At 34.5% G+C, this 15,238-nt stretch overlaps 3 protein-coding genes and 1 non-coding gene across 6 annotated transcripts in view; 2 read left to right on the forward strand and 2 right to left on the reverse strand.

Moving 5' to 3' along the window:
• The window catches only part of LOC125870200 (uncharacterized), a 390,460-nt gene that overhangs the window by 369,532 nt on the left and 5,690 nt on the right, over positions 1-15,238 (forward strand). The gene's annotated exons all lie outside the window — the stretch shown is intronic.
• The window catches only part of LOC125870188 (heavy metal-associated isoprenylated plant protein 3-like), a 210,645-nt gene that overhangs the window by 182,928 nt on the left and 12,479 nt on the right, over positions 1-15,238 (reverse strand). The gene's annotated exons all lie outside the window — the stretch shown is intronic.
• Positions 2,502-2,585, forward strand: TRNAY-GUA (transfer RNA tyrosine (anticodon GUA)). Its single transcript is given in 2 exon segments — positions 2,502-2,538; positions 2,550-2,585. It is a non-coding gene; the product is annotated as a tRNA-Tyr (tRNA).
• Positions 2,898-13,579, reverse strand: LOC125870179 (uncharacterized). Its single transcript, XM_049550530.1, has 14 exons — positions 13,023-13,579; positions 10,969-11,044; positions 10,785-10,874; positions 10,669-10,713; positions 9,738-9,818; positions 8,974-9,031; positions 8,813-8,871; positions 8,291-8,401; positions 8,065-8,201; positions 7,877-7,916; positions 6,704-6,766; positions 6,114-6,304; positions 3,588-4,080; positions 2,898-3,268 (listed from the first exon to the last, which is right to left on the reverse strand). Exons 1-13 carry the CDS (start codon positions 13,514-13,516, stop codon positions 3,594-3,596), a joined length of 1,932 nt encoding a protein of 643 aa, XP_049406487.1. The 5' UTR covers positions 13,517-13,579; the 3' UTR covers positions 2,898-3,268; positions 3,588-3,593.

The following is a 15,238-nucleotide window of genomic DNA, read 5'->3' on the forward strand; positions in this document are numbered from 1 at the left end:
AAAGTTATTTTGAGGTGGATAAACGTCGATTTTTTAAAAATAAATAAATAAAACATATGTATGTTTTTTTAGGAGAGCAGAAGTATGCTTGTTTAGTTGGTAGGGCAGTGACCACTGTGACAGTTTGCACATGGAATATAGTAATAACATTCATTGTCCTACTAGATAGAATGACCCATAAATATTTCCATGGCTACTAGTAGAATGACCTAGTAGCAATGAGAATTTTTTTTTTTAGCAAAGGATATCAACTTTTTAATAAATAAACAAATAAAAGATTAGTATAGTATCAAGGATTGTTTGCCCCTTGATATGATCCAATCCTATATTCATTTATTTTTGTTTTTTTTATTTAATTTGATGCTCAGTATCTTCTTTGGAGTGCGATTAATTAGAATTCACGTTGAAAAATTTCACTTTGGGAGTAATCGTTTCCTCATAGAAATGATTTTGTATCCAAGATTCGAACTAAATGAAAAAAATACTTACGACAAGACCAAGATATTGGTGGTTACCCCATACCTATATGGCTAGTCTATGAATTATGATGAAGTGAGACCCTATGAGTTTACAACACAACTTTTGATGAAAAGACCTCTAAAATTTGATACTATTACATAGGGGTGTCAAAAATGAACCCAAACATAGATAACCCGCCTAATTCACTCAAAATTTTAAGGGTTGGGCTCAAGATAATTTGAATTGGGTTCAATCTCAACCCATTCAAGCCTAACCCATTTTAAGAGAATTCTCAATTAAGCCCAATTCAATCTCCAATTTCAAGCCGTTTTAAAACTCTTTACTAAGATATGTTTCTATATTAAAGGTATGACTTATTATCTATTTAACATCTTTTTGGATTTTATCTATCCATTTGTTACTTTAAAAAAAAAAAAAACTTGAGTTGAAATTCGAATTGAGATTATAAAAGTTACATATCACTATGTTAAAATTATTGAGATTAATCGGGTCAAATTGGGCAGGTCAAGACCCAACCCGTATTTTAGCCCATTTGAAATTTGGACGGGTCAAGACCCAATCCAATTTCAATTTCAACCCATTTTAATATCTCCAATTTCAACCCAACCCACCCTTTTGACACCCCTACTATTACATAATAAGTTAATAACAAATTAGCTTCTTTTTATTTTTGGCCAATAATGTGTGGTGGAGTTGAAAGAATTATCCATGTAGGGAAAAGCTGAATAAGCTTATAATTGTGTTTTGAACTGATAGGTCTACTATCCCTTCCTGTTTAGGATATATATTATTGTCATGGACGAATCCAAAGCTTTTATCTATGAATTTACGAAAATTTAATAACTTTTGTTCATAATCATACATGTATTAAAAATTCATGAAATATCTTATTATAAACTCAATTGTTATTTTGAAACTATTATAAAAATTATAAATTACAATTCTTATATTTCGACTCTAGGTATAGGCCATAATCCAATATGATATAATAGATGTGTTATTCATTGCTACCCACTTTTTATATTCTTTTTGAGTCAATAGGTAGTCTTGCCCGGGAATGATGGACAAGATGAGGGAAGGGAAGATGAGATGGTTTAGACATGTAAAGAGAAGATGTGCAGATATCCGTATGAGGAGGTCTGAGAGGCTAGGGATAGTGGGGACGAGGAGAGACAAAGGCAGGTCGAAGAAGTATTGAAGAAAGATCATTAGATAGGATGTAACATATCTAAAGTTTACCAAAAACATGACCTTCGATAGGAGAGTTTGCGGGGTCGCGAATAAGGGGAGAAGGTTAGTTGGCATCTGAGTGTTGTCTTAGTGTTAACCTATTCACATAGTTTTTTGAATATAATTGGTGGTAGTCTAGAGCACTGTGATTGTCATAGTATTAGCCTATTCATGTATTATTTAGCTTTTAATACCTATTATCATTGTAATAGTATTAGGTTTAGGTGATTGCACCTTATTGTTGATCGATGTTACAGTTCCTTGCATATATATATATATATAATCCGCACTACTTTTTTATGAGTTGACATGTTTTTCATCACTGTCATTTTCCCTTAATATTATTATTTTGATTTTCTTCACTTGAGCTGATGATCTTTCTAAAAGATAAAAGTGAGATTTACGTATATTCTATCCTCCCCAACCTACACTATGAGATCTCACTGAATATTTTGTTTTTTGTGGTTAGTCAATACGTATTTGAGAGATCTAAAAGACGAGACAAAAAACAATCAATTGGCTCCTAACATGTAAATGTCACCAAAATGTTAGAGTGAATTAGTGCCTCCAATGTAAGAACAAAAGTAAAAAAGAAAAAGGCCATCAAAAGGGACATCTAGAAGGTTGATTATCGATTTACGTAGATTTAGTATTAATATTTGCCTGTAAATCTAATTATTAATGTACTATTTACTTAAAGTTATTGCAGAAACTAGTAAGCTTCAATTATTATAGTTGAAAAATCTAACACCCATTAAATAATATATATGCGTGAGAATTTACAAAACAATCCGACCTTAGCTCAGTTGGTAGAGCGGAAGACTGTAGTAGTAGCTGTAATCTTTAGGTCGCTGGTTCGAATCCGGCAGGTCGGATTTTTTTAATTTTATAAATATCTTTAGAAACCAGATTCATTTTTTGCAAAACTTCATAGAATTAAACCCATTATATTCCTAAAGTAACGCATTCATACCTACTATTTATGTGATTTAGTAAATATTTATGTTGCCCAATTGAAGTATTAGGTTAGATGAGCCCAATATCATAACTATGCATGGTTAAGATAAGATCTACACACTTCTAGACTGACATAACATCTTAAACAAACCTCACAACAAAATGAAAATTTATAAAATACAACACAAATTTATATGATGTACACGCTTTTGGACTGAACATATTGATAGTATCTGCAATTTAACTAGTTATAACAAGCTTTTACTCTATTAAACTTGATAAGAAGATTTATCTATCGTTACAGTTGCAGGTCAACTTTACCTTATGTTATAAGTTACACATATACATCTTAGTTCTTACCAAAAAATAAATAAATTACACATACACTAACAGTGTATAGAACAGAACTTGCACGGCATTATTAAATATATCATTTCTACAACCTGCCTACGCCTCTGACCTAAACTCACAGCAGGGTCCTAAAGCTACCAAAAGAAAAAGATGCTATCTCTACACCCATTAGATGCTAAACTATACAGTCAAAATTTTGGTCACATGAAGCATCCAGCATACTGGTGATTTAACGAGTCTTCGAAGCCACCTGCAATAAACTTCAAAATCAAACTGACCGGAAAGTAGCACATTACTGACAACTAGCTAAACACCCAATTCAAGATCAAAAGACTACGTTGCAAAAATACTCTAGCAGTACATAAAATAGGTTACAAACATGAATCTGGGAGAACCGTTCTATCGCCAAGAGTCCAAATTTGGAGTTCTAATGACATGCAGGCAAAACTTTAATGCACCCAATAGCAAATCATTTCTCTCAAGCAGAAAGAATAGAAAGACATTTTCGGACTGTAAACACAAACATAACTAAAACAATCAAATACAGCAAACAGGCTATGAAAAGTTACCTTTTCTCATTGAAGTTTATGTGAGCAAAGCAGCAGTTTATCCTCACTCAAACAACCCAGCAATACCGAATTTTGGAGGCGTGCATACCTAACATCGCGAACTGGGCCGTTCAGAGATTTAATACGCTGAGCCACATTTAAAGATGGCAATTCTTGTAAGACCAGTTCCATTGTTGCGTCATCACCAGAGGCAAACATGGGGTTCTTCTTCCCTCTATCAATTATAGCAGTTTTTGGAAGTCGGATGGCACTAACTTTGGCACAAGAAACTCCTAACTTCTGGTATCTGCTGCCAACTCTCCTGTAAAGAACATGAGAGCCGTATACTGCTTGCTCCATTGTAGAAACTGGAGTGGGCAATACTTGAGAAGCAGCCATGTCACCAGAGATCTCCAGTTTAGGACGGAAAGAGGCAACTATGTCATCATTTCTATCTCCACAAGCGAGAGATATACAGATTCCTTGATTCTCTGACTCAGGGACCAAGCACGGCCTTCAGTGATAAATGAAACTCTATTATAAACATGGAATTCGTAAAAATTACTAGAGAATATCACAGAGCTTCAAGATAACTCTCTTAAACCAGCTTGATAAGTCACCAAAACCATACAGACGATCCAGCTACAATCTGTTTCAGTATATCAGATGCACTCTGCCCCTAAACTCCTTGAAAGAAGATTTGGAGCATAGTCAAACATTTAAAGCACTCTTTTAGACCAGTGTGAAAGTCAACTAAACAGACATTTAGTCCCGGCATGGTCTACATCTATCATTTAGAAGTTCTTATCACTTATCATTAGTGGACAATACGGTAGAGCTTCACGATAAACAATCTCTCAGACCAGCCTTAAAATTTAAAAGTAAACTAAAAAGTGAATAGTTGATCCCTACACGATTTACATCCATGTAAGTGACACTCTTATCACTTAAATCTGTCCCGCCAACTACTCAACTCCTCTTAACATGATTCTGGACATACCCATGCATATTCAAACAATTTATGAGGAAAGCAATCATTTCTAGTACTAGAGCAAGCACGTCGAAAATCAGAAAACAGTTGACATATGAGCAAAAAAAGTTCTGCATTAAAAAGCAGTGAGCTTCTCTCTCAAGAAAAAGCAGTGACTTTTGCCCCTAAAGAGCTTTATATACCCTACATATTTGTAGAAATAGTTGATTGAACTGTGAACAAGGACCATAATAGATTAACAAGGTTAAGTCCTCAACAATAAAACGTAAGATTGTACTGTTGACAACTCAAGTAGTGAAAGTTCTTTGCAACAACTTCAAGATTCTTCCTAGCAAACCAATTCCAGAGCTTTGGTGTAGTGGTAAGTGCATAGCACATTATTGTATGGGCTAACCACACTTCACGAGTTCAAACCTTGCCACATGCAAAAGCGTAGCACTTAAGTGAAGAAGGGTAGAGGGGAGGGCATATTTATCCAACGAGTTCCAATCGTCCATCAACTGGTCCATGGAGGACTTCAGTTACGAAGAAAATGATACTTCCTAGCCACCCTTAACACTAAGGAGTAAAGCCTTGCCATGGCTTCAGATTGTGAAAATATCAAGACACAAATTCATACTGTCTCCACAATAAACTAAGTCAACAAAAAATCAATGACCAAGTTAGATCCTTGACATTAGATGAGAAGGTAGTTGTTCTGATTAAGATTTAAGAGTATCTCTTAAACCAGACTGACAAATTGTCTGAACCATACAACTTTAAGTTTATTTCTATCAGGAAAAGGCGAAACATGCTAACAAACAACTTCAAGGAACAAAATATAATCAATCACCTCCCATGTATCATTCACTGAGACGCTGTCTGAAGATAATCTACAGGATCATTTTTCTGACCTATCTTTTGAGATATTGGATCACCATTTCATATTAGCAACTTAACTGTTTTTCCATAACAAAGCTTACATTCTCAAGAACCTATAACTCAATAACCAACTGGACTATTTAGTGAGCAGCAATTTGTGTTGAACACAGTCACTCTTAATCTCACCACAATATGTAAACTATTACAAAAAAAATATAGTGAGTACAACCTGCACCTTCTTAAGCAATATCTCTTTCTACAAAATCTGGAAAAATGGTCAACTAAATGCCTTCAACCATTTCTTTCTTCTATACTATCCACTAGTGTATCTACTTCAATCTTTTGAACAGGATGAATGAGTACCTAAAATATACTCAGAGACCAGAAAATGCAGGCTCCTTGAAGAATATCCCTAAGATCTTAATTTTCAGTAAGGCTACTTTGAGAATATTGCTCAGATTTAAATTTGCAGTTAGTTAATGATTAAAAGTGCCAAGGTACAAGAATAATCTATTGAGAGATATTCCAAGGTGCAAATATTCTTGAGCCAGTTAATCAGCAAAGAGTCATTGGATCCTAACAGTTCTAAAGCTACAGTTAGGGATGGTGCAGCTCATAAGATATTAGATATTAAGGAAAAACTTATTCACCTCAAGAAGCAGAAATTTCGAAGAAGTAAACATACTAGAACTCACCTTTCGTCACCACTATCAAAGTTCCAGTGGCACAAGCCTACTGAAGATGCAGAAAGAACACTTCTAACGCCATCACCAAGTGTAGGAGATGTAAGGGAATGCACAGTATGAACAGGATTTCCTGTCAACCCCGTCATAGATTCCACTGGCCTTGTAGTTTGACGCCGATCAAACTGCAAAACCATGCCATTCTGCAAAAACAAAACTAAAAATACTCAGAGAAAATGAAGAGAGATACTAACTAATTTTTCTTTTGGATAAATAACGGGGTCTCCAAACTGAAAGATAGACTAACTAATGAAAACAAATAAATGCTCCCTCAATTTCAACTTGCTAGTCACTTTTGACTCTTTACTTGGCAAGTTTCCAAGCTATATTAGATACATATTCATTTGTATTTAGAAACTGCATTAAAAGCTAATTTCAAAAAAAAAAAAAAACTACATTAAAAGAACCATAAGTTGTAATTTCCTGCCATGTCAAATACTGAGAGAATCCATTCAGAATTATTAGTCAAACATTACTTTGTTTGACTCACAAAAAATGAAAAGAGGCAACCATTTTCCAACAGATGGATTATGTGTTAGGACCTGTAAACCGGCATACATGTACTGCGAATTGTTAGCATCCCACGCACATGACCAAGGAACAGTCTGCATTTCCAAATAGACCAAAAAAAAAGGAAGAATCAATTTAACTTTGGCCAATCATTAGAAGTTCAGAGCAAAAGTGAAACTCCATTAGCAACAAACGCTTCCTACATAGGACAAATAACAGTCACAAAATTGGAGGGAAAATAACAAAAGTAACAAAAGGATTATTATCATGAAGCACATCACTGAGAAAAAAAGTCGAAGACACAGCAATTGATTAAAAAATCATAGCAGCAGGGCATTTGGGGGAATGATGCAAATGCAGTGCTTTTTGCAGCTCAGGATATGCATTTCTTACCTGGTAAAGTTTTAAACATGGAATTGCCTTTGATGATTATACGAGGTTCCCAGGGATCTTAAAACTTCTTTCAATTACTTGACAACTTACATAGATTTAAATACAATTTAAAGCAGCCTTGGACTTGAAAAACTCCTAATCTTCCAATTAGACTTAACCACAAAATTTTTACTATAATTCCAAGTACACAGTCTGTAACCTACCAACATCTAGATGACAAGGAGAAAACACAATCTCATTGTCCAAACAAATGATGAAGCAGGCAGGATGTATTTAACTTTGAAAAATTCAACAGGCTTTAGTATTATAATCAACCACAAAGATAAGACGAAAACAAAAAAATTATATAACTGAGTTTTGCAGTCTATGTATTAGGAGGATAGGGTAGAGCAAAGCTAATTGCTATTCTAAAGAAAATTGTGTTTTGTTTGTCAACTCTCAAGTTGTAAATCACTAAATTGAAAGTAGCACTTCCACAAGATGAATAGGTGGGTGTTAAAGATCGTCTTCTGATGCTGATAGTGAAGGTCCACCCAAATCTAATAGGTCACTCTGTAAATTTAACTGTGAAATAAGGGACTCGTAAGGCCTTAACAATTACCAACTTACCATAGAGTGCGTAAAAGTACAGAAAAAATACTCCATAAGAACTATAAATCTAATGAACAATCATTCGAACAGAGAATTTAAGAGCTTATCAACCAAAACAAAATATCTAATACAATATCCAACTCTGGGGAAATTTTAGCTTTACACAAACCCAACAAGTGAAAGCAAAAGGCAAGTATAAAAAGAAGGCCCAGAGTTATTACCGGTAAGTCGTATGTCAGAACAGTATGGTTGTTTTCAGAACTGCAAAAAGAAAGAGAACAAATAAATAAGTTATTTCCCAGAAGGGGAGCACAATACGGAAACTAACACAGAAATTTTTCAATCAAGTAAAGTATATTTTACTGTTATACAGCAATTATTTGGCAGAAACTTGGGGGAGGTTATCAACCTAAGAATTGACAACTTCTTCCCTAAAGAAGCCAAGAGTATGACTCTATCATGAGGAGAAACATGCAAGTCCTTGATGGTTTTCATGCTCGCAGGAAGCAGAATGTCTTCTCTTTCATGCGGAGGCAATAGACTGACCTGCAAAATGCAAAAGTAAAAAAAGTTGAAAGACATATGCAGACCGCAAACCTTCAGAGAATTCCACTAAGGTGACCTATAAAATTTACTTTGGTAAGCATATGCTGTCCTCCCATTCCAGAGAGCCTTCTGGCAATCATCAAATTCTCACCATTGATGTCCACATCAAATAGGCGAGCACCATCAATCTGAATCTCTTTCTACAAACAGATAAAACATAAGGTTACTAACTCGACTAAACTTCAGCCAATGGGGTGAATTTGATAAACATATGCCAGTTCACTCCCAATATAAAACCAGTAGGAAAAAAGAGGTAAGAGAAAATAAAGGTCATGTTGGGGCCAATAAGCAGGAAGGGGACAGAACAGCCTGTACTATTTTCTCGGTCATCTTGGTACACAAGTTGCAACAAATGTGGAACAACCATGGATGAAGGACGAATGATTTCTCTGCTGATACTATCAGGTACACAAGTTGCACTAGATGTGGAGCAACAATGGATAAAGGAGTAATGATTTCTCTGTTGCTGCTATAAGAAGTCAACCTTAAAAAGAAACACAACGCCTATGGCTCAATTTTCACATTTGACAAGAGCAGAGGAGATGGCAAACCTGCAAAAGAAAACTATTCGCATATTCACGTTTTTCAGATTTGCCGTTGATATTGCATCCTGCACTCATAGATAGGTACTGGAACATCAGCTTGATACAATGATACAACATTGCCAATATTTTCAATATCCCCAAGCAAAGATTTCTCATCGAAAGCTTACCAAAAATGCGTACAGATGACCTGCTTTGCATTTCAGTTGTCGAACCCTCAGTTGTTCTCTACAAAGAACAGATATGCAGTAAGCAATATGCTGCTTTGATGAACAAAGGTTAACAGAGATATCTATACCATTGCACTGAAACTTGTTATCCAAATTTCTCAAGCCAAAAAAACTACAGAAAAAATAAAAAAATCCAAAGAAGAAAGACTAAAGTAGGAAAGGGGAACGAACACACACATTAAAGAATGTTTCTAAAAAAGCCAAAACAAGTACCTGATTTAACCAAAAAGGCATTGAAAAATGTCATATTCTGAAGAATGTTAAAAGGGAATGCTGGCAGGAAAAAGAGGGCAATAATATGTTTTACAGAAAATGCACCGAAGTCAATCTGGTCCTCCAGGAAGAGGTATGCAACTAATTTAATATAAAGGGGTGAATTTTCAAACAAGGGAAAGCAATAAGTAAAAATATGGATGAAGAGGCAAAATCAGCTAGATCTGCAGACCATCAATAAAAGCTTAAACAAAATTTACAATGGGTGTTATATTAGCAACAATTTCACTTAAAAAGTGCAATACGCATGGGGGACACCCAACAAACTGGAGAAGTGATTCTGGAAATGATTTAATTTAATCCACCACCTACCCACCCACCCAAAAAAACAAAAAAAAAACCTACACTTCCAACCAAACTAAATAGATGCATTAAAGGAGGCCGGTGCAAAGAAGAAGCACAGAAGAAATAGCACACAAGGTGAGACATACCTCTTTGAGGTGCTCCACTTGCTTATGTAACTCAACTTCTCTCCTCCTCCACTCAAGTTCTTTCTTACACCAATCAGTGCACTGCACATATTCAATGTGGTCTTATAATCACCATGAGAACATGTAAGGAAAAATTTAATAGCATTTCCAAAGAGCTGAGAAAATTGTTTTCAAAAGTCAGGTTAAAGCAGAAGTATCATTGCTGCAGCTAACCCAGGGTGAATTTGCTACCCAACCAAGCATAAGGTGACAGATGACTTGAATACCCATACAGAGAGAAAAGAAGCTAGCTGTTAAAAGCAAACAATTTTGGATTTACATAGTGAAGAAGGTACAAGATAGAGTAAGGTAAGGGCAACTAAAGTTTTGGTTTTCTTCTCCAATTCAAGGCATTTATTCTTTCCCTTTTGGTACAGTTGAAACGTTATGAGGGAAGGAATTATGTTTATCTCATATATTTCTGTTTAATTTTAGATGATTGCAAAAGCTAATGCAACTTCATCACAGATATTCATCTTTCTCCTTGTGTTTCCAACTAAGAAATTGAGAGAAATTGCCCTAACCTATAACAACTATATAAGAAGTTTCCACAAACATACGTCAAGTTTATAGAATCTTGAGTAACTTTGTCCATTTGAAAACTAACAAATATCTTTAACTGCACTATTACTTTTTAAATTGAGCAAAGGAAAATCTCACCCGAAGACGCAAAAAGATAACCATCTGACCATCGTCCTATTGTTTTTATTTTCTTTTTTTGAAGGTGTGGGTTGGTGGGCTAGGTCAGTCTGATATGTTTTCCTCAAGTAGTTTGTGTAGGTTACATGGAAAACCTTGAAGGTCTCCACTGTGAATATTCATTTAGATGTTAGACCTGAATTCTATCAGGAGAACGCACTGACTAAATCTAAAACCTTCATTATTTCCTCACCTCTTTTTCAAGAGAAAAACAACTGGCTTCAAGAGACCTAATTTTCTGCAAAAGAGGAAGGAATTTGATCAGTATCTCATGGAGCAACGTTCAAGATATAAGCGTCAAATTACGACCTTTTGAAGTTCTTCATCAACAGCATGAAGTCGAGAAGCATAAAGTACTCGAATACCCTTCACTGTGCATTTCTTATTACATTGGGGGCACTGCAAAAGCACAAAGGAAAGAATGCGAAGGATGAACTGAAATAGGATCTTCAAATATTGTATAAAACAAGGACCAAATTATTATAAGAAATACCTTTCCTAACCTTCCTTTTTGTTTCAACCACTTTTTGATACACGACAAACCATATAGATGCCCACAAGGAAGACAGCTGCAAAAGATTAGACACCGGAAGACAATGGAAGTATTAACACTTGAAAAATATATTTTCAATTATAAGTCGTATATCTATCAATCAATCAGCTAAACCTCAACTTCACTAGTTTGGTCAACTGTACGGATTATCAATATACGTTCAACTTTATTTGGGTCAAGAATCATTACATTACTAAAATAAGTCATGTTTAGCGTCAAGTCAGGAATTCTCTCAAACTAAAAATTCTGTAAAATACCAAACTTATCCCTACAGTGACATGTAAGTATCTAACTTTGGTGATGCCTAGATCTGTGAAAGAAATGTTGTTGTGCTGGAAAACTGGAAGAAGAAAGAGACAGTGTAGAGCTTGAAATGTCGTTCATTTAGCGTTGATATGGATCATTTGGAGAGAGAAATAAGAGGGCTTCTGAAGGGGTAAAGTTGATTTTTGGGCAGTTGAGGAGTAGCCTCCAATCCCTTATTGATTTTTGGGCTTTGGCACACCCATTTAGTGCTGGGTAACAAGCCCGGGTTGAATAGAGGATTGGAGGTCTTTTGTAGAGAATCATGTAGTGTTGTAGCCTTGTAGGTTCTTTACTTTTTGGTATACTTGTATTTGGCCGTTTTTGGCCATTTTACTAATATAATTGATGACATGATTACAAAAAAATGCAAGTCTCTAACCATAATTTTAATTAGTTGTATGAGTCTTTTATTTACATTGTATGTTTTTAGCTCTAACCACATTGATTTCAAGAGATGATAAGACTTTAGTGACAACTGCTCTCCATGTATTTTAGGTCTACTTCATATCCTTTTGATACCTTAAATCATGATATTTGTCCACCTACTAACCAATGCATGGTATGCAGAACATCCACAAACAAAATCAAACAACCTTCCATCAATTCATCCTCTATATTTATGCACCATTTGTAGGATGTGAACCATGATCATTCAACTGTCACTAGTCAAAAGAACAGAAAACCCAAGTGCTTCAATAGGGAGGGTGATGATAGTTTTAGATGAAGTAAAAAAGCTTCACTGAAAGCATCAAGAAGATGCAAAAGAGTAGTATGGTTGAGGCTACAAAAGATATTGAATTAGCTTATTTGCGTACATGGCCATTCTAAGACCAAGGAGTTAATAAGGTGAAAAAATTTGTTAGAGGAATCTACAAGGGACACATTGGGCCAGCTACATAAACACAAAAGACATCTATAGTGTTAATAAAGCTGTCTTGAGGAGACATGTGTTACAGCCACCATCAAAACATCTGTGTTCCTTTCAATCCATAATGAGACATGTGCCAGTCATGTAGTATTTATTCGAATTTGCATGAATACGTATTACAATCAAGCCAATTGAAACAAACTCCTAAATTTTGCAACACAACCCACTGACCTAAATTTAGTATGAATTTTTTTCATCATCAAGGAAAACTAAACAGAAGTCTTCTACAACATCTAACGTTTCTTTTGAGGTTATAGCACTTTGCTCAAGTTTTCAAACAAACCGCTGTTTTTACAAATCCTATTTCCCTTTTACATGTTGAACTAAACTGATTTTTTTCTTTTTTACGATAAGATGAAGGTTTAAAAACAATATTTTCAAAGATCTTGAGAACAAATAAAATACAGAACAAAAACAGATTTCTAGAGCAGAAACAACATACATTGTGCTATATCATTCACCTGAGGCTTCTTTTCGTCTGTCTATTGAATGTAGATGGCTCTACACTCACTTACAGGCGTAGCACATTCAGTTATGCTAAGCCGGAACTCAACATTACTATTGTAAACTGTAATCTGCAATCCCTAGCTATGTATAAAATCTTATAATATGTACAACTATTTTTTTCAAAATCAATACTGTTCCAAATTCAGGAGAGTAGATAGTGTGGATTCATAAGTTTGATGGTTGTTTGCTACTGACGTTCATCGTGATTACAAAAAATCATCTACATTGAAGTACAAGGAAGTAAATTACTGACCAAATTTGGTGGTCACCGTCATTTGTCCAAGCTTCCATACAAATAGAACAAAACAAACCATCAATTTCACTTCGATTCCACTCCTCTCCTACACCGCTTCCACCGCCTTCTTCCTTATCAGCATTCTGCGACGCCGTTTCCTCTTCTTTGCTCCTACTCGTATCATCTCCACTTTCCACAGCAGAATTATCCAAATTCTCAACATTAATCACCCGCTCTGGAGATGAAATCCTCGCAGCACCACGATCTCCATACAAAACCCTACGCAACGTCCTCCTTCCAGTACTCGACTCTTCTTCTTCTTCTTCCTCCTCCTCCTCTTCTTCATCTTCTTCTTCGTCTTCATCCGTCTCTTCTTCTTCCTCTTCTTCTTCTCCATCTTCTAACAAAATAATGTCACCGGCGGCAAGTTCACTCTCGTCGACGGCGGCGTCGCCGATTTGACGGAGAAACCTCTCGTAATCGGGATCTGTACCGTCACTGTCGCCGGCCATTGCCGTTAAATTATGCACCGCTTTGGCTCTCCTTTTTTCCCCCAATTTTTGCTCAATTTTGGGTACCAAAGTGAGTGCCGGAAAAAAAAGGGAGGGAATACGCTCTCTTTAATACGCAAATTGAAACGCCTTTCAACTTTTCATTTTACTATATACAATATACAAAATGATAAAAATGGCACTTATATAAAAACAATTTCCGAGAGACTCTCGTCTCAAATGCAACAATTTCAAGTATAAAAAAAATAAATTATCACAAAATTTTACTCTTCGTCGAATACTTGATAAATGATATCTTAAGAAGGATGTATAGTTCACTTGGATTAATAAACAAGAAATGGAGGAAGTATGTGAAATATACATGTTACATGAACTAATTAAATAATTACACACATAATTTAAATAAACTATTAGTAAAAAGAGAACGGAGAAAGTATGCGAAATATACACATCAAATGAACTAATTAAATAATTACATGTATATTTTAAATATTTTATTTAGTGAAGAGAACGGAAGAAATACGTGAAATATACAAGTCACATATTACACGTGTAGTTTTTAAAAAAATCAGTAAAAAGAAACAGAGAAAGTATATGAAATATACACGTCAAACGAACCAATTAAATAACTACACGTGTATTTAAATGAAATTTCAGTAAAAAGAAACTTATAAAGTACGTGAAATAGACACGTCAAATGAATCAAGAAAATAATTACATGTGTAGTTTAAATAATTTTTTAGTAAAAGGGAAAGGTAAAAGAACGTGAAATATACATGTTAATTGAACCAATTAAATAATTATACGTATAATTTAAACAATCTATATATTTATATAAAACATAAATGTGAAAGTGGTGAGGTGGCGCTCTCTAAAGCCTGGATTTCTATTTATCATTTTTATGGATTTTTTTGAAATTTTTCTTCATTTTAAAAGACAGAAATTATTAAAGCTTTTACAAAATATTAAAGTATAATATTTAATTCTGTCCTCATTAATACATAATAATAAAAACTGCCATTGATTACAGAATTTGAAGAAAAAAAATCGCCATTAACTTTTGTTAATACAACCTNAAACTTGGCTTCAAATTTTAACTTTGACCTCCAACTTTCATAGTGCACAAATAGGCACTTTAACTTGTATAAAGTAAAACAAGTAAACACACAACTCCTACATGGCACAATACACGTAGGACACCACGTAGGACAAAAAATGACATGTAGGATGCCATGTAGGACATGTGTGTCTATTTGTTCTATTTTATACAAGTTAAAGTGTCTATTTGTGCACTATGAAAGTTGGAGGTCAAAGTTAAAATTTGAAGCCAAGTTTAGGGTCCAATATATGTATTATGCCAAAAGAAAATGATAAAGTACGTGAAATAGACACGTTAGATGAATCAAGAAAATAATTATATGTGTAGTTTAAATATTTTTTTAGTGTAAGGGAAAGGTAAAAAATGTGAAATATACACATTAATAACCAATTAAATATAGTTATACGTATAATTCAAACAATGTTTTAAAAAAAAAAATAACGAAAAAAGTACGTGAAACATACACGTCATATAAACCAATTAAATACTTATACGTGTAATTTAAATAAATTTATTTATCACATGAACTCAAACTTAAAAGTACAATAGTTTAAAAAAACTTGAGAAACTATTCAAACTTTCCAATTTAATCCATCTTCTTCCTCAATGATTTTCACCATTAT

The sequence above is a fragment of the Solanum stenotomum genome, chromosome 7 (genome assembly GCF_019186545.1).
Source record: "Solanum stenotomum isolate F172 chromosome 7, ASM1918654v1, whole genome shotgun sequence".
NCBI lineage: Eukaryota > Viridiplantae > Streptophyta > Magnoliopsida > Solanales > Solanaceae > Solanum > Solanum stenotomum.